The sequence below is a fragment of the Lissotriton vulgaris genome, chromosome 2_1 (assembly GCF_964263255.1).
Source record: "Lissotriton vulgaris chromosome 2_1, aLisVul1.2, whole genome shotgun sequence".
Lineage (NCBI taxonomy): Eukaryota > Metazoa > Chordata > Amphibia > Caudata > Salamandridae > Lissotriton > Lissotriton vulgaris.
This window is the reverse complement of record NC_141687.1, coordinates 1,039,775,968-1,039,799,305: the sequence shown is the minus strand read 5'-3', so window position 1 is coordinate 1,039,799,305 and position 23,338 is coordinate 1,039,775,968. Positions and strand designations below refer to the sequence as shown.

Below are 23,338 nucleotides of genomic sequence, written 5' to 3'. Positions count from 1 at the left end.
GCCATCAAACATTTCCCTGCTACTAGTCCAGCGACTGAATCTGGAGGTATTTGGACTGCTCTCGGTTTTGTTACAGAATTGATACACATTAGTAGTCGTTTGGGGGCATTTGCGTGTGTTTTAATTATTCCTGTATTCTTTAGTTCTATTATGATCCCTTTTCTGCCTTGCCACCATCTTCAAAAAATCGTTTCGAAGTATTCATTGTGGAATTAAAAACACTCGTTTGAATATGCTGAAATAAAAATATAAACACACCCTTTCTGTTATATACAATGAATTGCACTGATTTGCCTTTCTTGTAATGAATCTAGTATACAAATAAACCTACTGATTAGCTGTGCTTTGGATCTCAGTACACTTCCAGATTTTATTGGGTTTTAACTAGGAGCGTGTGAAATTTTCATAATTTGATTTCGTGTAAATGCCTGAAATTTAGGGAAAAGTACACAAAATTAGGATTAATTGTGCAAAGTCCCAATGCTGCATTTAGCCCTACATTTTAGCGTGAAATAAAACGTTATGTTTATGTAGGTCAGGAAGACGCGTTCTGTGCTAAAAATGTTTTTTTTTTTAAATAGCGTAAAAAGCACAAGTACCACAAAAGATAGCTACTCCCATTCTAATCATTTGCTTTGTTCACCTGTTATAATTTTGCTACGAAGGGGACAGCATGACATAATTTGGGATTTCGCTATCAAGCTTTATGTGAAATTTCCGAAATTATGCAGATCACGCTGGTGTAATTGATTTTTTTCCCTGGACTACTTTAATTCCGGATCTAAAGTTTAGAGTGACCTCAACAGATTGCTTTTTAGGTGGTGCCTTTAGCTTGAAGTGACGCTTTATATTATAGATTTCAGAATAAAACTGTTCTTCTTGGTCATCTAATGTAAAACTGTGTGTTATTGAAGGGCCTTTGGTGAAAGAACTATGCATTCTTTTTTTCCTGTGGCATCTCAGCCCTGAAGTGTAATCTTTAAACGTGATCACTGTAGCAGAAAGTAGTTGAAGCATCATTAGTCACAGTTACATTGATACATGCATAGAAGCGTTAGTGCTGGTCTAAGCATTCACAACACAAGTTGTTTCCTCCCACACAATCAAAATGTAATACCTCTTCGGTGTATTTCGTACAGGCTTTCAGAAAACCGATAAGGGTGTTTTACGCTGTTTCTCCTGTTTTCAGGGGAATACTTGGGATATAAAATGTTTTCTTTTTTTCTTCAAAATATTTTCTTTTTTCCTTCCTTTAGGTTGCACAACATCTTGCTTCTGCGTATGGAGACAAAGCGTTTGAAGTGGCCAAATTGGCAAAGGTTACTGGAAAGAGATGGCCTATTGTAGGAAAGCGGCTTGTATCAGAATTCCCTTATATAGAAGCAGAGGTACTCAGCTTAAAATTCAGTGTATTTGTTATATTTGTGTTTTAAATTCTTTGGTCATTCATATGTACTTAGTTTGAAGAAGATCTACATAATCCTATAATAGCCCCAAAATCAGAGCAATGAAAAGAGACTCCCTCAAGCTCTTAGTAAAGTGGTTGATAAATTTGCTCCATTTGGAGGTTTAATTGTTTATTCACATTTTAAGGGAATGCTTAAGAAATGGTTGTTTTCATTGAAAACTTTCCCACATTGATGTGCTATCTTGTAAAATAGTTGATTTATATTACGATAGAAAAATAAAATAAGACCAGTGTTCAGAGAAGAACATTGTATAAAGTTCTTGGGAATATTAGATCGACTGCCCAGAGCTAACTCCACAGCCAACTCTGGCAGTTGCTTACAGTAGTGTGGCAGCCGGACTATATTGGCCGGACTATAATGGCAGAGTGGTGTGACGGAGGTGGACATTAGCATGCAGTGCAACGTTTATGTGCCTGCTCTGCTAGCATTACTGCATCCTCTTGGCATCAGCAAAATAATTTCCTGGATTTCCCTTTGACTGTGGGTTATTACCAGGCTCCCTTAGGGCATATGGGGTGTCAGGAGGAACACTGCCTCCCTGGTGTCATTTAAAATGCTAAATAGAAGAGGAACCAGTATGGGGTGGGGGGGGGGGGGGGGGCACCAGCTCTTAGTTTGTAAACTCCACCACCATCCTTCCTGTCCATTAGGCCTTGTAACAAATTGGGTGGAACTTTGGCTGGATAGTGATGGAGGCAGTGATACTGCATCTGATTGTCTTAATCCCTGTTCCCACCTTATGACTGAAGGTTTGGTGGCATTCCTTGGTGGAGAAAGGCTGCAGCCACCCTATACTAAGGTGTAAATTCAGGCTTGGGTGTCAAATTTTAGTTTTGTCTCCTCTCCTGACTATTAATGTGTGATGGAAACTTGTAACTGCAGATTCCTCATCTTGTGAATATCCCCATGTGCTAGACTGGATCCAGAAGATTTGCGCCGGTAGGTGGCGTCATGCAGCTCTGCTTCAACTTCACTTCAACTTCACTCCCCCACAGATATAACAACTGGAGTCATACATGGGCTCCATCCATATGTGTTGACATCAGTTCCTTTCCTTCAATGCCTTTGTATGGTGATCCAGACCTAGCTCCTCTTTTATTCTCATCATTTGATGATCCTTTTTCTCAAATATTTTCCAGTGTGCCAGGGTAACTTCTCCTCCTAAGACCACAAGCTTTACACCTTCTGGGAAATGTCGCAAACAAGTGTATTTGCCTGATCCCCGCAAGATATATCTTTAAAGTTTAGGGTTGAGTCATAACTCGAGGTCATGTGGGGAGTGTGCCCTGATGGATCCGAGGGCAAATTGGGACCACAAAGTTAAGCTGTACACTTCTGAAAATCATGTTAAGGATCCTCCCGCTTGAAGTCTAGGAGTCAGACCTGGTCCTGTTCTCAAGGCTGGTCCCGCAACAGATCTTCGTCGCACTCCAAGTCTTCTGATAAGTCAAGTTGTAGAATAAGCACAAGACGTGTAAGCAAGCTTTGTCCCAGCCTCTCCACTCATCCACTCACCCTTGGAGAAGAGGTGCTCTGCAGTCTCATTCCCAGTTCCTTACTGAGGATCAGATTCTGCAACTGATTCCAGTGTAACCCAAGTTGGTTTCCATCTGCAATGCCACCGCAGATCGCAGCATTTAAAGATGCTGTGCTTCTTAGCTTTGTCAGCTTTCAGGTTCCCTCTGGCATACTTTCTGTCCCCATGGATACACAAAGGCTTCCATCTGGGTTTCTGCCGGTGGGTTAGCTCTCCCCACCAGCTATTCCTTCTTAACTTCTGAAACCTCTTTGGGCGCAGCTCCAAATCTACACCCAGCTTCTTGATTCCCAGTAGTACCTTCCGAGTCTATTCCGGCACCAACACTGGGGAATGACATTGATCAGCTAGTGCTATCTGTCTCCGAGCCAAATCTGTTTCAACCTCATACGAAGCTGCACTTACGTTCAGTCCCTACACACCAGGCACTTATCCTTTCTAACTCAAATAAGATGATGGCTACCTAGAAGTCACCCACTCCGACAACTTTTTGGGTCGGACCCTGACCAGAGCCAACATGCATTTACTGATGGTGAGGAGGATTTTTCCTCACAATATGAACAATTTTATATATGACCCTTCAAGAGGCATTGACACCAATGAGCCTTTTGTGAGATCCATAGCAAAATTCCTAAATTGGATGTGATGCAAACTTGGAGGAGATATAATATATATATATATATGTATACACACCGCACATAGGCATTGATGATTCACAGATTATGACTTTGAGGACTATACCCCTGGATGAGAACTAGGATTAGATTAGGTAAGTAACTAATCCATCTTGCACAGCAACTACTCCTCACGTCCTTGTCAAATGCTAAGTGATGTAGCTGTGTCGCTGTTCTTCCTTTAAATCATATTTTACTTTTTAACTGTTTATGATACTGTAAATTTTTAGGATTGTCTTTTATGATCAGTGTGATCGAAATAAAGATGGATTGACACGTTGATATCCTGCTGTCCCCCGTGCTCCTCCATCTCTCAGTCCCTTTACTGTACAATCCACGTCCTTTACCATGGTCATTAGAAAGGAAGACAAGGTGTTAGATATGCAGCTTTGTTCTGTTGAAGTAAGGCAAAATGTTGTCATGGAGGTTCTGCAACCAGCACAATCCTCATCCAAGCCTCTGCTTCTTTTTATTGAGGCACTTGCTGCCCACTTGGGCGAAACCTTTCTCTTGCACTCCAGTTAGCTTGCAAGCGGCATGTTGCCATAGGCCAGTTCCAGACAACCCAGCCTTTCTGACCCAACATTCTATTTCAGAGAGCCTGATGATACTGGCCTCCAGCTGCAGGGTCAACTCGAACTCCTTCCCTGCGACTCTGCCAGATAGAAAGTCGAAGAGCATGGGGGCCTTCTGTGGGTCATTTCTGTTCTCAGCCTTGCCCTTCGATCTGTCAATGCCAGCTGTTTGCTGGGAGTCTACTACACCCCTCAATGGACACTATGGCTAAACTTTTGCTGGCAGGCCCAGAAAAATTCTGCGCTAATATAGCCAGACTGCCTAGGCAGGACAGAGAGCGAGAGTATTGTGCTGCAGCCACACGACTGTAAGAGATCCGCAGGAGTTTTAGTTATATCCAAGCATCACTTATGTATATGCCCTTCAACTGTCTTGTCTCTTTGGCAAGAAGGCTGACTCTGCGCTAGAGTGCTTTTAAGAGCAGAGCAACTGCTCTTTCTCTTGGCCTTTCTATGCCTGAAAAGTAGGTTCCCAACAATTTTGCAAGGGATTTCGTGTTCAGACAACACCCAACTCCCCCACAGCCACAACAGATGCCCCAGTCCTTTCGAGGCAGCGGCAGGGGGTCCAGCAGGCAACGCCAAGGCCAGCAGTGGCAACGCACTACCCAGCCCTCCCACTCCCAGCAAAAGCCTCAAAGCTGCTTTTCCACTTTAATATACCCTTAGAGGTTCACAAACATCATGTACATAGGCAGTTCAGTCCTTTTGTCCACAGGTGCCAAGCAATAACTTCCGACTGATGAGTGCTACAGATAGTTCATCAAGCTTACGCCCTGCCATTCCTTTCTGTCCCGCCGTCTATTGCACCTACATCATATCAGCTCTCAGAGGACCATTTGTACATTTTGCTGCATGAAGTCCATGCTGTTTTGGCCAAAGGCGCCATAGAGGGAGTTCCAGTTTCGGAACTGGGTGCTATTCCTGCTTTTACCTAGTGCCGAAGAAGGGCTAAAACTTTTGCCACATCTTAGATCATCGCCCTCTCAAATTGTTCCTACTAAAAGACAAATTTCGGATGCTCACCCTAGCCCATGTACTCTCTGCCATGGATCCAGGAGACTGGATGGTTGCGTTGGACTCTTATTTCCATGTTCTTGTCCTCAAGGCCTGCTTGTGCTACCTGCGATTCAAGCTGGGCTACAAGCACTTTCAGTTCGCTGTGCTCCATTTTGGCCTCACCATTACACCCCTCAGTTGTGCTCCATAGTAGCCTCACCATTACTCCTCTGTTAACGGAGTTGATAGTGGTGGTTGCAGCATACCTTTGGAGGCCGGGAGTGCCAATTTTCCCCTACCACAAGGGGCTCATTTGAATTCTAGATCACCTCCAGATGAAGGCACATCTCCTTGCATCTTTCAAGTACGCCATCAATGTGCTGAAGTCCTTGACCCAGTGCGTTTTTTAGGTCTCGCATTGAGCGGAGCGAGACTATAGGGGCTTAAACAAGAGTTTAACTAGATTGGCGATTCCATGCAGTGCATGTGCTTTTTAACTTATTGCACAAGCGCTATGAGTTAAAATGCGCGCGCACAGCATCAAATCGTCCGCTTAGTGCCGCCAGCAGTTCTTCCCGCCCTGCCCCCTGCTGCATCAAAGGCTTTGTGCTCTGCCTCAGCCCAGCCATTCTCCTCCCCTAATTGCCCCCTGCACAGTCTCATACAAGCCCCATCTGTCGACCAAAACACAACGTCTCTTTAACTCCCTACTACAGGGCAAAATACATGAAAACTGCAAGCTTCTGCTACAGAACAAAACACATCTCTTTATCAGACTACTACAGGGCTGAATACATGGACGCTACAAGCTACTGCTGCCGAACAAACACAGCATCACTTTAACAACTACATACAGAGCAAAATACAAGCACACTCAACCCCTGCTGCAGAACAACCCTGCAGCTCTTAAACACGCCGCTGCAGAGAATAAAACATGGACATTGCAAACTCGGGCTACAGAACTAACTACCGCGTCTCTTTCACAACTTCCGACAGGGCAACCCCTGCTACAGGACAGAACACAGGACACACTCCAAGACTCCAGGGATCGGTGCAATGCACAGTGAGGTTTTAACATCTTGTAACAGGAAAAACATGCAATGATGGGTTTGCACTGGAGATCTGACTGGAGTGCGCTGCGCTGCCGTCTCCATCTGGGACAGAACAAAATACACTCTTAGGTGCAAAACAGGCACAACTCCACTTCACCGATTTCCCACACAACAAATAAAGTGTCACTTTAACATTCGCACCTACAAAACATAAAAAAATCTGTGTCATTTCAACGCTCTTTTCTGCAGAACAAAATGAAGTGCAGCTTCAGCCCTCTGTGCTACAGAACACGTCACCACTCTAAGTGCCAGACAAAATATAGCGCCTCTGCAGCACTCCCTTACGGAAATAACAGTGTCACCTCGGTGCGGTGCTTCGCAGCGGGGAGGGTGTGACTGGAGCCCTCTCTGGCGGCCTCACAGTGCAACACTGTCCCAAAGACAAGAGACAGCGCAGTATCAGCACTAAGTGGCAGAACCGCGGAGGAAAGTGCAGAACCACGGGTACGTTAGCTGCACGTACCTGTGGAAACCCCTCTGGCTCCCCTTTATCAAGCCCACCGAATCAGTGGGTGTTTAACATTATAGCATATAGGTGGAAGGGTAAACTCGCAGTCTCCTTGCCTTTATTTCGGCTGATCAGAGGGTCCTGCTGTATTCTGTGAACTACAATTGCTTGTCGCGTTTAATCCTGAGAACTGGGCCCTGTCTGGGCACATTGGCTACAGACAATAGTTGAATGAAAGTACCTGGCTCTGCCCTCTTTGGCATAAAACGTCCACTTTATCACAGTTGATTCACAATGGGTCCTGAGATAGTCTTCGAGGAAGGAAACCATGTGGGCCTATTTATTTGTGGAATCAATCTAAAGGAAACTGTATCAAGGAGTTTAAGTTGAACTCTAGGTAGACATCCTTTAAAGATGAAAGTATTTCTAAATTCACACGTTTTCAATCGCATTTCTCCCGCAAGTCCACTACGGTTCGCGACTCTTTGTTCAAGCATTAAGCGGGATACGCGGCGTCATTCAGCCGTAAGTCTGGCTGGTTTCTCGGTGTTGTATCCGCAACTCCCCTGCAAATATTTTGGGGGTCGGAAACGTTTACTTGCAAATCAACGGCCACTCTAATACGGTTCTTAGCCCTTTATTCGCAGATCCGCTCTAAACCAAGGAGGTTCGCAAGTTACTGCGGTCCCGTTTTGAAAGGTTCACAATTTATTCATCTGCAAGTTAATTCCATCCAAACTCTGCGAGGTTTGCAAGTGAATCCGGTCTAAGCCCAGTCAGTTTCACAAGTTAATTCTACGCCAGTTGCAGTGAGAAGTTAATTTAGCTTAATTATATTAAGTTTCACAATTTATCAGCGCCAAGTTTTGTGAGGTTCGCAAGGTCACGTTTTCAATTCACCTCAATTCTAGTGCCCGGTTCCTGTACTGCATTGTACGCCAGTGCGTGAAACACGAGTGTGCTTTTTATGCATTATTCGTGATATTCGAAACAGAAGCGACGCTCTAAGGTTTATGTTTGTGACAGGGCGGGGTACTTCCCTGGTATCTGATCTTCCAATTATCAATCAGCGGAGCTGGGCACTTTTATCTTTATTGCCCGTGTTCTTTATCTCACTTTGGTTGGGGGGGGTCTATTTTTCGAGCCTGCTCTCTGCGCCTGGCCGAGTCACCCTCACACTCTGTCGGCCGCGCCTGCCTGTGTGGGGGAGCGCTCGGCGCCCACAGTCGGGCATTCTGGCGCATAATTCACGCATGGAGTAGTCCAGGGAGTAGGAAGCTCGGGCAACCAAGACTGATTACTGAAGCATCTTTAGTCATCACGCACGTCTGAAACGGACTGCTTAACAACATGGAACTATTAAGCATTCTTAAGTGATGAAATAAAACGGAACAATAACCATATTTTCAACGTGCTATTTTACGTTTTTGTTAAAGCAGTTCCTGTGACTGCATGTATTCATCTGCTTTGCATTTCCCTGGACTAGTACTGTAGTGTAGCCTTGGAAAGCAGTTTGTTCATGCTAGTGAATGTTTTTGTCTGCTGTGCCTCTTCTCTGTGCGAACACTGTCGCCATGAACTTATTTAATATTTGAAAGTATTGCTTTTTTCAACAATGTGCAAATATACTTTGTTCAGTATACAAATGCAATCTTTATTAAACATTGCTCATCATTCAGGATGACACATTAGCCAAGGACTTATTTATTGTTTAAAACCCTTTTCTTTTTTTCAACGTGAAATGTTACTTTTTTTTTTAGTGAAACTGTTAATGTTCACGCAAAGGAATCATGGCGCTATATCCCAAGAAGACAGTGTACTGATTACGGGAACCAGCCTTATACACATGCGCCAAACGCTTTCTTAAACAGCCAGAATTTCAATGCATGTCTAAAAGTTTCATTTTTTTGAGAAAGCAGTATGCGACAGGAGAGAATTCCAGACCTTAGGAGCAAGTATTGAATACCGCTGTCCTACGATTCTCCACCACACAGCTCCACCGATGCACCCACCACACAGCTCCACCGAGGCACCCACCACACAGCTCCACCGAGGTACCCACCACACAGCTCTACCGAGGCACCCACCACACAGCTCTACCGAGGCACCCACCACACAGCTCTACCGAGGCACCCACCACACAGCCCTACCGATGCACCCACCACACAGCTCCACCGATGCACCCACCACACAGCTCCACCGATGCACCCACCACACAGCTCCACCGATGCAGACACCACACAGCTCCACCGACACAGCTCCACTGATGCACCCACTACCCAGCTCCACCGATGCACCCACCACACAGCTCCGCCGACACAGCTCCACTGATGCACCCACCACACAGCTACACTGATGCACCCACTACCCAGCTCCACCAATGCACTCACCACACAGCTCCACCGATGCACCCACCACACAGCTCCACCGATGCAGACACCACACAGCTCCACCGACACAGCTCCACCGATGCACCCACTACCCAGCTCCACCGATGCACCCACCACACAGCTCCACCGACACAGCTCCACTGATGCACCCACCACACAGCTCCACCCACCACACAGCTCCACCAACCACACAGCTCCACCAATGCACCCACCGCACAGCTCCACCGATGCACCCACCACACAGCTCCACCTACACAGCTCCACCAATGCACCCACCACTCAACTCCACGATGCACCCACCACACAGCTCCAACAAGGCACCCACCACACAGCTCCACCGATGCACCCACCACACAGCTCCACCAATGCAGCCATCACACAGCTCCACCGACACAGCTCCACCGATGCACCCACCACCCAGCTGTTGGCATTGTAAATGACAAAGCTATTAATTTTGCTATTTTCAAGACCAACACATAAAAAAAATTGTCATTTACAAAACCAATAGCTCCAACTTTTCTAATGCGAGACCTATTGCATTTCCAATGCTTGTTGAGCTTTTCATCCAGATCGAGTCCAGGACATTTTGGCTCTGATCTCGATGTTTCAAGATCAAGCTTGGATCTTCGTCAGGATGCCTCTGAGACTTCTTGACCTATTGGCTTTCTACATTCTGCTTGTCGACAATGCCAGATGGCAAATAGAGGCTCCCGCTCTGCAATGCGATCTGAAGTCTCAGTGGTCTCAGCAACAGGTGCATATAGTTCCAATTGCAACATTGTTTATATGCCCTTCCCATGTGTCCACATGATCTCTATCAGAGACCCTATTTAATTTGCCTGGTGGAGCGTTCGATACATGAAGAGTTGACAAATAAAACGAATTCGAGAGATCCAGAAATGTTCTTGAAACGCATGCATATTTCGCTATCCAAGCATGTTGAGGGATACAAGGGTGAGGGAGAATCTACTTGAGAGATGAGCCTCACAGTCGTGTTTCGTAACTTAACTCTTAAAACACGAGCCTCAAGGGAGACATAGTTGTGCAAAGCCAGCTAGACTCGAATTTTCACAGACCTTTAAATTTGTTGTTCCAAATGCGCATTCTAGATCATCATTTACCTGTTAATTGGTAGGCTAAAGCAAACATGAAAGTAAGTAAATCCTTTAGTTAACTGTCCTCTTTTTTCGTTAATTTATTTTTAATTACGGCACTTATTATCACTTTTTCTTTACTCTTCGCAGGTCAAATATGCAATGAAAGAATACGCTTGCACGGCAGTGGATGTCATTTCCCGTCGCACTCGATTGGCCTTCCTAAACGTGCAGGCTGCTGAGGAGGCCCTACCAAGGATTGTAGACATAATGGGAAAGGAGCTGAACTGGAATGCCGAAAAGAAAACGGTATGACAAACGTCTACCTGAAAGACGGTATTAAGTATACATAAAACACTTTATTAAAGTTTTTTTTAAATAATAAGTCGACCTTATAGTTTAATATGATTGCCTTGTGTGATCTAGCAAAATACACCGATGAAGGCGTGTGCACAATAGCAGATAAACCTTATGTGATTTTTCCTCGAAAACCTCTTATTTTATTTTTAAACGCTCATCACAAATGTGCACGATACACTGAAATCAAGTTTAATATGTTCGATCTGGCCTCAAGAAAATCCTGATTATTTGTTCATTCAGTGTGTAAAGCAGCACTTTAATTGTACGTGTTTCGTAGATGCTCGAGCCTCCCTTTCGTTCTGTAACTCGGTTAAAGACCCATAAACGGGCTCCCACCCTGTTTCTTTCATCTGTGCGGGCTGGAAACTTAAAGATTCCTACACGGTCTCCTCTAACCCTTCCCCCATTTACAGAGAGCAGGAGTCGTGCAGGAGGCCGGTGTTTTCCCATCTTCATTACCTTGTGTACACGGTTTAAGCACCTTTTGGCCATCCACCGCGGATGTTGATTGAATTCCTCAAAGGAGAAACAATTAAAATTAAGTGAAAGGAATCAATAAGAGATCAGTGTCGGGACCTTCCCCTGAGGGATCAAGGTGGGAAGCACATAAATGCGGTCGCTCTCCTCTGCCTCGACATCTATAAAGACTGGAGCACTGTTGTGCGCTGATTGCATCCACGGACATTTGCCACTAAAGGGCACGGCGAAGAGGAGGAGGGGGACTGCCTGAGAAGAGCAGGCCAGGACAGTTCAAGCGATGCAAGCTTTGGATTGCAGCTGTCTCTATAACAAATCCATTTTCATAATAACTCCTGCTTGTTAATGCTATAGTCTTGTCAATAACGCCTCACTCTTAAGTTAGCGGTTCATGTCAGTGCTTTGTGTAAGTGATATTTCGTTTTTAAGGGAGGCTAGCAGTATGTTTTGCACTTATTGGATGCATTTAATGTGTGTTTCGAATTTGACAAATCGAAACAAACAAAAGTAGTTCAGGATCCATTGGCGGCTCCTCCTCTAAGGCGGAGGATCGTCGCCCAATTCTTTCCAGCAGTGAAAGAAAGGGAAAAATAAAATGATAATAACTCGAGGTTATTATTATTTATTTTTTCCTGCTGTCGACAGCTTTGTGGGCAAGGCAGGGCTGCTCCGATGACAGAGGAGCAGGGAAGGAGTGGTTTGCCCACTCTAAAGTGCGCATGACTGCTTGGCCAGCCCTCTTGTATCGTCCAAACCATCATGTGCACTTTGCATGTTCTCCATGCGGACTGCATTACCGCCTGCGTGGAGAACATGCCCAGGCCCCCAGCCCCTGTCTGAGCGCCGAACCCAAGGCTGCATTGCAGCCTTGTGATTTGCTTGGCGGAACCAATCAAATCGCTGCAATGCAGAGTAGTGATTGGCTCAAGGTAGCCTCAGCCTAGGTTCTTCCTGTTTGGAAGACCGACCAGGATAGAAGACGGCAGGAGGACGGTGGAGAGGCGGCAAGGGGGTAAGGTCTCTTAAAAAAAAAAATGTTTTCCCTCTTACCACCCCCCCCCCCCTGTAGTGTCGCAGCAGGCCAATTAACCACGCAGGCAACTTCTATTATTCAGGAGTTTCTTTATTCATGTGCTACAGCCATGGTGGTCAGCAGGGAACTGCCCTTTCGTCCCCCAGCTCCTCCCTTTCCTCCCGCCCTCGGTCTTCCCTCGGGCTGGTCCTAGTGCCTGGTCAGTGTGGTCACTGGGCACTATCTATCGACTACATTACACCTCCCCCCTCGGTGGATGGTGGCATAATGACAATGTCCCTGATCGGATCACATGTTCATTTTGTTACGGTTCTTCGATCAGACGCGATGGCTTCTTAATCACGCGTCTCGGGCGTGCTTGCAGGTCGGGGTTGTCGCTCTCATTTTCGTCGGTGACCTCCATTGTTAGTGGGCTGTTGGTTGTCAGTCTCTCCGGGTCTTCCGGCTCTAGTTTGGGATTGGCCAGTGACTCGGTGACAGTGGGTCCGCACTTTTTGAAGTATGTCACGTTTCGGGTGAGTCTCTTTCCTTCAGTCTCCGCGGTGATCATGGTTCCCTTTTGTTGAATTACTTTGAGTGGGACTTCATTATATCGACAGTCAGTCTTTCGGTGCTGCTCTTGTCTTGCCAGCACCCAGTCTCCTTCTTTTATTTGCGGGGGTGCCGCGTGACGTCGCTCATCCGCATATTCTTTCATCTTTTCCTTTTTTTCTTTGTCTCTTGCCGCGATCTCTTCGTGATCAGAGTCAGAATCCATTTCTGGCGCAGTCAGATTCATCATCGGTATTCTGGTGCGCACTGGGCGTCCTAGCATGATGGTGGCGGGACATTTGCCCGTTGTGGAATGAGGCGTGTTTCGATAGGCCCGCAGCATCTCATCAAGGGCTGTTTGTGGGCGCTTTCCGGTGAGTTCAGCTTGCTGTAAGGTCCTCTTGATCGTGGCCATGAAGCGTTCAACCATCCCGTTGGCCTGGGGCCATAATGGCGTGATCTTGCGATGTGTGAAGTTGAGGTGTTGGGCGAACTCAGCAAAGTCGTGGCTGTTGAAGGGTGGTCTATTGTCCGACTTTACCACTAGGGGGATTCCCCAGGCGGCAAAGACCTCTTCCAGGATGGGTATGGCACTTGATGCTTTTGTAGACGTGCACAGCTGGGCGATGGGGAATCTGGAGTATTCGTCCATGATGACCAGGACGTGTTGGCCCGATTTGATCGGCCCGTAGAAATCAATGGCTATGTGTTGCCAGACGCCCTCTGGTAGTGGGGACATTTGTAGCGGTGCAGGGGGGTCTGGACGACTTACGAGTTGACATTGCAGACAGTCCTTCAATGTCGCTTCCACCATCTGATCTAGTGTTGGGAACCAGACCCTTTCGCGGAGTGCTCTTTTTGTAGCTACTACACCCCGGTGTCCCTCATGCGCTAAGTTGACGACCCCTTGTCTGAGTTGTTGTGGTATTACTATTCTTGTGCCTCGTAAAATGAGTCCATTGGCGGCTATCGACAGTTCTTCACGGACATGTTAGAATGCCGCTATGTCGGTGTTGGTTTGTCCATTGCTTGACTGCATCTCCAGCCGTTGGTTTGGATCATGAGTTTCACCTCTTGCATGGTGGTGTCTGTTTGTGTTGCTTCACAGATTGCATCCAGTGGAACAGCCGGAGGCCTCGCTTGATTCACTACGAAGTGAATGTATTCATCCGCTATTGAGTGTTCTCGTTTGTTGTCTTTGATGGGGTGTCGTGACATGTAATCTGCTGGGTTTGCATCTTTGCCTGGCTTGTGGATGATGGTGTATGTGTACTCTTGCAGCCTTAGGCCCCACCGCTCTATTCTCGGTGGCATTTTTGCTTTCGGGTTCCCGAAGATTGTTGTTAGGGCCTGGTGGTCCGTTATGAGTGTGAAATGTTTTCCAAAAATGAAGATGTGGAAGTGTTCACATGCCCAGACAACCGCCAGGCTTTCCTTTTCTGGTTGCGAGTAGGCCCTCTCTGTGTCAGTCAGGCTTCTGCTGGCATACGCTACTATGTGCCTTTGATCTTCTTCCCTGTCATACTGTGCTAGGATGGCACCTAATCCTACGGGACTGGCGTCCACCGTTATCTCCGTCTTCATTGCTGGGTTGAAGTATGCTAGGTTCTTAGCTGATTCAACAGTTCTCTTGATTTCCCGAAAAGCTCCTTCACACTGGGTGGACCACTGGAAAGATTGCCCTTGTTTAGTGAGCTTCCTTAATGGGTAGCTTAGTGTGGCATAGTCGGGGATATATCTGGAACAGTAGCTGGCCATGCCTAGGAATGATCGTATATCGCCAACGTCTTTCGGGCTTGGTGTGTCATTCAGTGCTGCTACCTTTTCTGGGTCTGGTTTCATTCCGTTTCCAGAGAACAGGTGTCCGAAAAATTTTAATGTTGGTTTGTGCAGTTCACATTTGGCTTCGTTAAGTGTGAGGTTCGCGTCCTGCAGTGCTTGACAGACCTGATTCAGCGCCTTGTTGTGTTCAGCCGCCGTTGCTCCGTATACGAGGATGTCATCGCTGTAGTTCAGGACCTGTGGGATGTGGTGTATTGTTCTCCTGATGGCCTCTTGAAATATCTCTGCCGCTGATGACACTCCGAAACTTAGCCTCTTGTATCTGAATAGTCCAAGATGTGTCGAGAACGTTGTGATGTATCTCGACCTTTCGTGCAACTCTAACTGATGGTACCCTTTGTTGAGGTCCAGTTTTGAAAATATCTTTGCTCCGTTGAGGGACGTGATCATATCACTGATGTGTGGGCCAGGATGTCTCTCTCTTTCAATGGCTGTGTTGGGCGCTCTCATGTCTACACACAGACGAACTTTGCCAGCTTCTCCTTTCTTTGGGACCACTACGACCGGGGAGACCCACGGGGTCGGTCCTTCCGTTCTCTCGATGATGTCTGCCTCTAGCAGGTCTCCGAGTTCCTTCTCCACAGCTTCTTGGAGGTGAAATGGAATTTTTCGGTGGTGTTGGGCCACTGGCGTGACTTGTTCATCTATATGTAATTTTATTTGACAGTTCTTCAGTTTTCCTAGGCCTTGGAACAGGTTTGGAAATTTTCGGATGAGTGCTGGTTTGTCAGTGACTCTGAATAGGATGTCTACCAGTTTCAGCCGTTCAGCAGTTGCCAGGCTCAGAAGGCAGTCGGCTTCGGGCCCTTCAATGACGTGAATGTATGCTGGTATCGTTCGGCCTTCATAGGATAGGTCAGTTTCAAACTTCCCGAGGCACGTCAGTGGCTTTTCAGCCAACCACGTGTATACTTGCACATGGGCCTCCATTAGTTCTGGTTGTGGATTCATCCGGTGGTATTCAGTGGCTGGTAGGTAGTTGAGCGTTGCCCCACTATCGAGCACAAACTGGGTGGGGTGAGAGCCAACGTTGATGTCCAGACGTGGATATTCTTTCAGTTGATCAAGGTCTGCTACCCGATAGAGGTATTCCTTTCGAGGAGCAGGTGATGGAGATCGAGATTCTCGGGAGGATGATCGCCGAGACTGACATGTTCTGCAGGAGCGGCCACTTGATTGTGATGACCCGGAGGATGGGTCACGTCTGTCTTCGACAGCCCTGGCATGATGACGACTGCTTGAGTTCGGGTATCGTCGGTGGCTTCCCTTGTGGTCACTCTTTGATATGGCCCCGCACATGCTTTCAAAGTGGTTGTCTCTCCCACATTTCCGGCATTGCTCTCCCAGCGCTGGGCATGCATCTGCATGTGGAAAGTCGTAGCCGCATCGGTAACATTTGGTGTGCTTGTCCGAGCGTCCTTTCGTGTATCTCTTGTCTTTGTGCCCCCGGTGCGATTGGTGGTGGTGTTTCTTGGACCTGGATGAGCGATCACTTGGCGGAGACCGCCTAGGTTCGCGCCGAGACTGCATCCTGAAGGCTCGTTCCGGTCGCTCACTTTTTCCGCCTTCCATGCTCTTTGCATGCTCGTCCGCTTGTTCCTCTATTCTCGTCATGTCCACGATGTCTGTTAATGCATAGTGTTTCTTCAGCAGCTTGCGTCTCAATGGTTCGGAGAGGCATCCTTCTATGACTCTTAGTCGCATAGCGTCTTCCTTCGAAAACTTCTCGAACTCGCAGTATTCTGCAAGGCGATCCAGACGAGTCACGAACGCCTCCATTCGTTCATCTCTCTCTTGCATGGCCCGGTTGAAAGTGTACCGCTCATAGTCAACATTCCTTTTGTGTAGGAATTTACCGTTCAGGGCATCCCGTGCTTTCGTGTAGGACGCCAGAGAGTCTGCTGGCAGTTCTTTCATGACCCGTCCACCGTCCTTGCCAATCAGGTTCCTGAAAATTGTAGTTGCTCTTCCTCGGTTGTAATCCTGGACGCTTTTATGAAGGTGTCAAAGTCTTCTATCCATTCTTGCCACCGCAGACTCATGCTCCTGCCCGATTCGACAATAAGGGGCTCGGGGCGCCGCAGGAGAGAAGCACGCGACGTGCTCTCAGAGGCGGGGTCAGGCATTGTTCGCTCGTGGGTCTTGACGCCTTTTGCAGTCTGTGTTCGCTCTTTTGTCTGTTCTTGTTGCCCTCGCTAGTGCTGATTTGTTATCTCCGTTGCACTCGCCAGTGCTTGTTTGCAAGTACCGTTGCACTCGCCAGTGATTGTTTAGTATCTTCGTTGCACTCACCAGTGCTTGTTTGCAGGTTTCGTTGCACTCGCCAGTTCTTATTTAATATTTTCGTTGCACTCGCCAGTGCTTGTTTGTCGGTTTCGTTGCACTCGCCCGTGCTTATTTGTATGCTCAGTTGCACTCGCCTGAGCTTGTTTTTCTTTTTCGTTGCACTCGCCAGTGCTTATTTAATCTCTTCGTTGCACTCGCCAGTGCTTGTTTTCCTTTTTTCTTGTTTTCCAAGACTCTTGCCTGACTTTAAAATGGCCGCCGGAAATCCCTCGCAGGGGATTGGTCAAATCTGCCTGACTCCAAGATGGCCGCCGGGAATCTCGTTTCTGGCGGGATTTCGGCCTATTTTGTTTGTATTTTAACCGGGAGTCTGGCTGGGTCGGCGTTTTCACTCACCCGGACCGGGATCCGCCGCTGGATGCACAGGTGAGGTAGTCTTCTTCTATTTCACCGCCGAGGTGGGCGCTCGGTGGGTGGATGTCTCAGTACGCCGTCGAGGTGGGCACTCGGTGGGCGCTTCCCAGGTCCGCGTCTTGCCACGCTGTCGCCGCCGAGGTGGGCACTCGGTGGGCGCTTCCCAGGTCCGCGTCTCGCCACGCCGTCGCCGCCGAGGTGGGCACTCGGTGGGCGCTTCCCAGGTCCGCGTCTTGCCCCGCTGTCGCCGCCGAGGTGGGCACTCGGTGGGCGTTTTTTTTTTTTTTTTTGGCTGCACGCCGCCGAGGTGGGCACTCGGTGGGCGTTTTTCCCTTTTCCGTCGCAGCGCGCTCGAGCCTCCGAGCGTGGGGCGAGCCCGGGGTCAGTCGATCGCCGGTCGCTGCTAGGTACACGCGCAGGGTGTCTTTAGACCCTTCGTCGCCAGTTGTAGTGTCGCAGCAGGCCAATTAACCACGCAGGCAACTTCTATTATTCAGGAGCTTCTTTATTCATGTGCTACAGCCATGGTGGTCAGCAGGGAACTGCCCTTTCGTCCCCCAGCTCCTCCCTTTCCTCCCGCCCTCGGTCTTCCCTCGGGCTGGTCCTAGTGCCTGGTCAGTGTGGTCACTGGGCACTATCTATCGACTACATTACACCCCCCCCCCCCCCCAGATCGTGCTGTCCGCTCCTGGTATGGTGACATAGCAGTTTATGGTGCTAGTCAGTATGGAAGTGTATGGGACCCATTTTCTTCCACTGGGCCCTGAATCAGGTACACACTGCTTCTATGGCAGACGTCTGTTTGTCTGATGTTAGCCCGATGTTTTGTATTTGATTCAGTCATAATTTTCTTTGGGCACATGCATAAACAACTGCTTTTGAGAAATAGTGCTATATAAACATTCCAGTGATCTCACATAAGTTCCCTTTCAGAGCAGCTAGAAAAGGCAATATTTTTGAGACAACACGTTTTCCTCTAAAATTCATTATGTGACATTATTTTGTGAATACAACATCTTGGGGCGGAGGAGAGCAAGTCAAATTTCCCTACAGGGTGTTAGGTTTTGCTCCCTCATCGTAATGTGGGCCTGGTACAAATATTCGTGCCATGGCTGCTTTTGCTTCCCTGCCCAGCTACACCCACTAGTAGATTCCTGGTCCTTTCTATAAATCACTCAAAATAATTCGAAAAAAGGGCTGAAAAGGCACTACTTTGTCTTTAAGAATGGTAGGTGTGAGAAGGTAATCTGTTCGAGAAATATATTTTTCCTTGCACTCTTGTACTTGAAGTCCTGCACTTGTAATAGAAACAATACCATAAATCCCTGCATGCCCGAAAACAGAACGGATTAACTACTGACAGCTGAAAAGGGAAAACATGAGTTGACTGACCTTATCCAGAACCCACCTACTATATACTGACATATATCCCCTATTGTACTTAAGCATGTCCTACATTCTAGAATAACCTGCCACCCACGGTGCAACATCCTGTGCCACTGTAATGCACATCTCCCTGTGCTCACCAACTCTACATCACTCAGTGCCTCGCGAGGTGCCGCGTCTATTTTGCCTGATGTGCATTATGCTTTCACACCACCATGAGGTGCATCACTCTGCACCGTTTCGATGCTTATCTCCCAGTTCCCAACTAATATCATCACCGACTAGCTCCTCATGGCACATCACCTAGGGCCCTCTACCGAGGAGCATCACCCAATGCCACCTGCAGAGGCGTTGCGCCCTCGTTCCGGTAGGGGGCACTGGGTGAAACACCTGATATACCTCCTGGGGTGTACTACCCAGTGCCCCATGAGGTGCATCTACCACTGCCCTCCAGGGAGGTGCTTTTTCCCGTTCTCCCACTTCCCCATTTACACAACACCCTGTGTCCCATGCTGCATAGGTAGCTGTGCTTTCTGATGCAGTTACCCATGCGTCTTGGACTGTGCTCATTGATGACGGTACGTATATTAGTTACTGTGCAAGAGTGTTTTTAGGTCTTTTGGGCTTAGTTGAATTGGAAGTCAATCGGTGCCATGGTCAAGTTGTGCTTACAGAGCTAAACCCATAGGCTTCATCAGTGCTTGTTTACCGACTGCACTAAAAGCAGCCTGACTTTTGCCGAGCACTCAAAGTATTTTCAGCTTGGATTTAGCAAAGTAATACACAAAATCCTAAAAAATAAAATCTTAGCAACACAAGTACCCTACGGGCATTTGTTGTCCCTGATAGTAATTTGTAGTTGACTATTAATTGCACATTAGATGATTTAATCGTGTGTATTGCATAATATATTGCCATGTAGTTAATGGAAAAAGAAATAGTGAAGCAGTGTACGCATATATAAAACTTTAACTTTTTAATGTAGTTTTCTTTTAGAGCCATATTGGATTCCGTGATCAAAAACGTCTGCCATAAGTTAACTGAATAGTGCTTTTCACCGCTTAACAAATGCTAAACTGGCACCCTACTTAAGCTCAGTTTTAAACAATTAAACGGTGAATATAACGGCTCAATTCGGCATTTCATGATTTCCATGATACAAGAGAAAGCATCTCGTCTTATATAAAAATGAACAATAACCACCCTAGGCTTCCCCCATTAAAGATAAGCATCAATGCAGCTTGTCTTTCTTTGGTCCTTCCGTCTGCAGTCTCTGAACTTTAGCCTTCAGTGCATTTCCTTCCTGTTATTATTTTATTACTTAGTTTCCTTGTCTGATAAATGTTAATTTCTGGGTCCCTACACTTAATTATATATTTTTATGTGGGCAGCAGTAACCACTGAGTTCAGCAACCCAATCCCCTATAGTCCGTAAACCGCATTCCTAACTCGGGGGACAACGCCAGCCAGGGACTTGGACCCTAGACCTAGAAATGAACCCTTGTTAAACATGGAAGTACAAATAGAACCAAGTAACCCACATGGATATATTATTGAGGAAGGAGTTTCTTGGGCGTCACTCATTAGGCACAAACGACATATAGTTAGCGGCCTCTAGGGTATCAGCCAAGTCAATTAAGGACCTATAGTGATCTCAGCAATTTGTTGGTAAGATAGGACTGACAGCCAAGTCAGAGGAGGCATTGTCAGCCCATTGAAGCTGATTCCAATTATATCAATCCCCGCAGGGAGATTACACTGCTTCCAGTACACCTTGTTTCAGAGTCACAGTGGACTTAAGTCTGGAGTAATTAGGCTGAACCGTCAGCTGCAAGAGTATTTTGATCTTACATGTACATTAGGTTTCATCCAGTATGTGCAGTTCCAGCGGTGTGGCCTTCCGCTCATAAAGCTATTCACAGGATGGATGTTGGACAAACTCCCCAGAAAGTACATATCACCCATTGCTAAGGTTTGTATAAATAATGTGTTACTCACCCTAAGGTACTGCATCCTTTTCTCTTTTAACTCCTCTAGATTCCTCGGGATGGCAGATGCAAACAATGATGGGCCGCCCAAGAATCATGCTAGTGGGTGACTGAACAGAATAAATCACATAAGCTAGAGACCAGCAAGGGGTTATCGGGCTTAAGGTATTTGAAGCACAGTACTTTAGGATGCGTTTCAGAGAAGGTCGACTGGAAATTCTTCAAAAAACATAGGCCGAAGCCAATGGCTGCGCTACAGAGGAGTGCCAGTTCAAGCCTTGTAACCTTACCTTCTGCCCTCTCTCTTACACATTACCAGCCCCAAGTTTCCTCTCTCCATTTGAATATACCTGATTTTATAAAAAAATTAATTTCTGTTTTTCATTCTAAAGAGACCAACAAGAGTACTTAAAAAGAAAACAAATAAGTTTAATTCTTACCCTCTCGTTAATCAGGAGAACATGAATCTACTAGGTTTTAAGAAGAGTGTACATTTTAAAACACTTTAAAAGATGAGTAAAACGTTTCTTATCTAGGATTAACATGCAAAACTGCTCTTCCCAGGGTGTACCTTGAAGTCTGGCAAAAACGACAAGATACTATGCTATTTCCATACACTTGACATGACTTCACTATTGTATTCCCAGGTAATGAAATACATAGATCAAGCTGTCCATGTTGTATTATTTGACAGTTTTGAGCAGGTAAAATGAAGAGAAAGGGAAATGTTAATAGGAAATAAAACTACATTTAGTTAATAATGATGCAGCATATATTTTGTCCAATGCACTTGTAGTGGTTGAACCAAATATGGAAGACTACAGGGCATTGTTTGTGAGCTAATATTGCCAAGATCTATAATGTGAGAAGAGAGAAAGAATAATGGTCCCTTGTTAGAATCAGGGTTTCTGGTTGGTGGAGGTATGCACCCTGTCCAAGCAGGAACGCCCATGCTAGTCGGGGTAAGCTAGATACACACTAAAAGATAATCCGTACTCCTCCTCTGGTAGCTTGGCACAGAGCTGTCAGGCTTATCTAAATAGGCAATAAATAAAGTATTTGTGCAACACACACAGTAACACAATGAAAACACCCCCAAAATACTCCACACAGGGTTAGAAAAATAGATTAAACTTTGAGTAAAACAAGACCAAAACGACACAAATCCACTAAGTACAGCCAGAGTTATGAATTTTTAAAGATTAAATCAAAATGTAGTGGTTACTTGAGGTCACACTGGACTAGGGTAAATCCAAAGTTCAGGCTGACCGCGATGGAGGGCAGGCCGGCTACAGTACTCGCACAGATTCAGCTGAAAAAGTACCTTGAACGGAGCAGACGTCGAAGACTTGGTGCATCGGTTCTGATCCGCACAGGCGATGAAGACTTCGACTAACTCCTTAACAATGCAGGCACTGCGTTGTCATTGAGCTTCACTGTCCATCGTCGTCGAGCTGCACAGTCCGGCGAAGTAATGTCAATCGGTTCCTGCATCAACGTTGAAGGGTAGTGCGTCGGTTCTGATCGACGCAAAGTCATCACTGTTGATTTTGATGGTAATGAACAGCAGAAATCACCTTTCAAAGGCCCAGGACTGGATTGCCAATGCTTGATAGGGCAAGACTCACCGATGGCAGAGTTCAGGTGCTGTTGCATAGTTGAAAGAAGTCTTTGATGGGTCTGAGACTTCAAAATCAATCAGCATTTGTCAAGTGCGGCACGGTCGCCCCAGGGGAATCTGGGCGCTGTAGGTGTGCTGCCTCCATCTAGCAGCCAGGTCTTGAGTTTCTCCCTGAAGTCTGCCATGGAGGATGCTGTTCGCAGATGGACGGGCAGGTCGTTCCAGGATTTAGCGGCAATGTAGAAGGATTGTCCTCCTCTGTGAATGTGAATTATTTGGGGGGGGTGCGCACGGGTCAGTGATGCAGACCGCAGGTGTCCTGGAGGAAGAAGGAAGTTCAAATGGTGGTGGATGTAGGCTAGTCCTTGATCATGTATAGCATTGTAGGCATACATGAGCATTTTAAACTGGGATCTCTTCTGGATGGGGAGCCAGTGAAAGTTTCAAAGGTGGGAGGTGATGTTGGTCCGTTTGGGGAGGTTTAGGCGGAGTCTAGCATTTTGTATGGTCTGGAGTCTTCTGAGAGACTGGGTGGAGAGGCTGGCATAGAGGGTTGCCATAGTCAAGACGGCGGGAGACAAGGGCCTGAGTAACGGTCTTTTTGGTGTTGACTGGGATCCATCTGAAGCTCATGTGAAGTGTGTGGAAGCAGGAGGCGGCAACCTTGTTGACTTGTCGTTTCATGGTGAGTTTGCTGTTGAGGATGACACCTAGGTTTCATGCATGGTCTGTTGGTGCTGGCCACCAGCTGTGTTACCATATGAAAGTACTCTTCTCGAAGATTAGTACTTCTGTTTTGTTAGAGTTAAGTTTAAGGTATAAAGAAAAGAGAGGGGCTCTTAATAACCCAGAGGGAAATGGAGCGCCAATATACTGTAAAGTAAAACAAAAGAGTTTTCCCACTGGGGAGTATTGTAACCTGCTCCTAGATCAGGACTCAAACTCACAAACATTCATCACACCATTCATTTTGTGGAACTGAAAAACACTTACCAAGAAGGAACATATACAAAACAAGTTATAAAAAAGTGTACAATTTATTAAAAAATATTTTTAGTTACAAAAAATATCAATAAATCATCAGTTAAAAACATATATTTCA

At 46.5% G+C, this 23,338-nt stretch overlaps 1 protein-coding gene across 2 annotated transcripts in view; it reads left to right on the top strand.

Moving 5' to 3' along the window:
- The window catches only part of GPD2 (glycerol-3-phosphate dehydrogenase 2), a 1,314,993-nt gene that overhangs the window by 962,931 nt on the left and 328,724 nt on the right, over window positions 1–23,338 (top strand). For both annotated transcript variants that reach the window (XM_086956671.1, XM_086956673.1), the window contains exons 12-13: window positions 1,257–1,388; window positions 10,449–10,607. In XM_086956671.1, coding sequence (XP_086812797.1) covers window positions 1,257–1,388; window positions 10,449–10,607 — 291 coding nt within the window. The remainder of the gene's footprint in view (window positions 1–1,256; window positions 1,389–10,448; window positions 10,608–23,338) is intronic.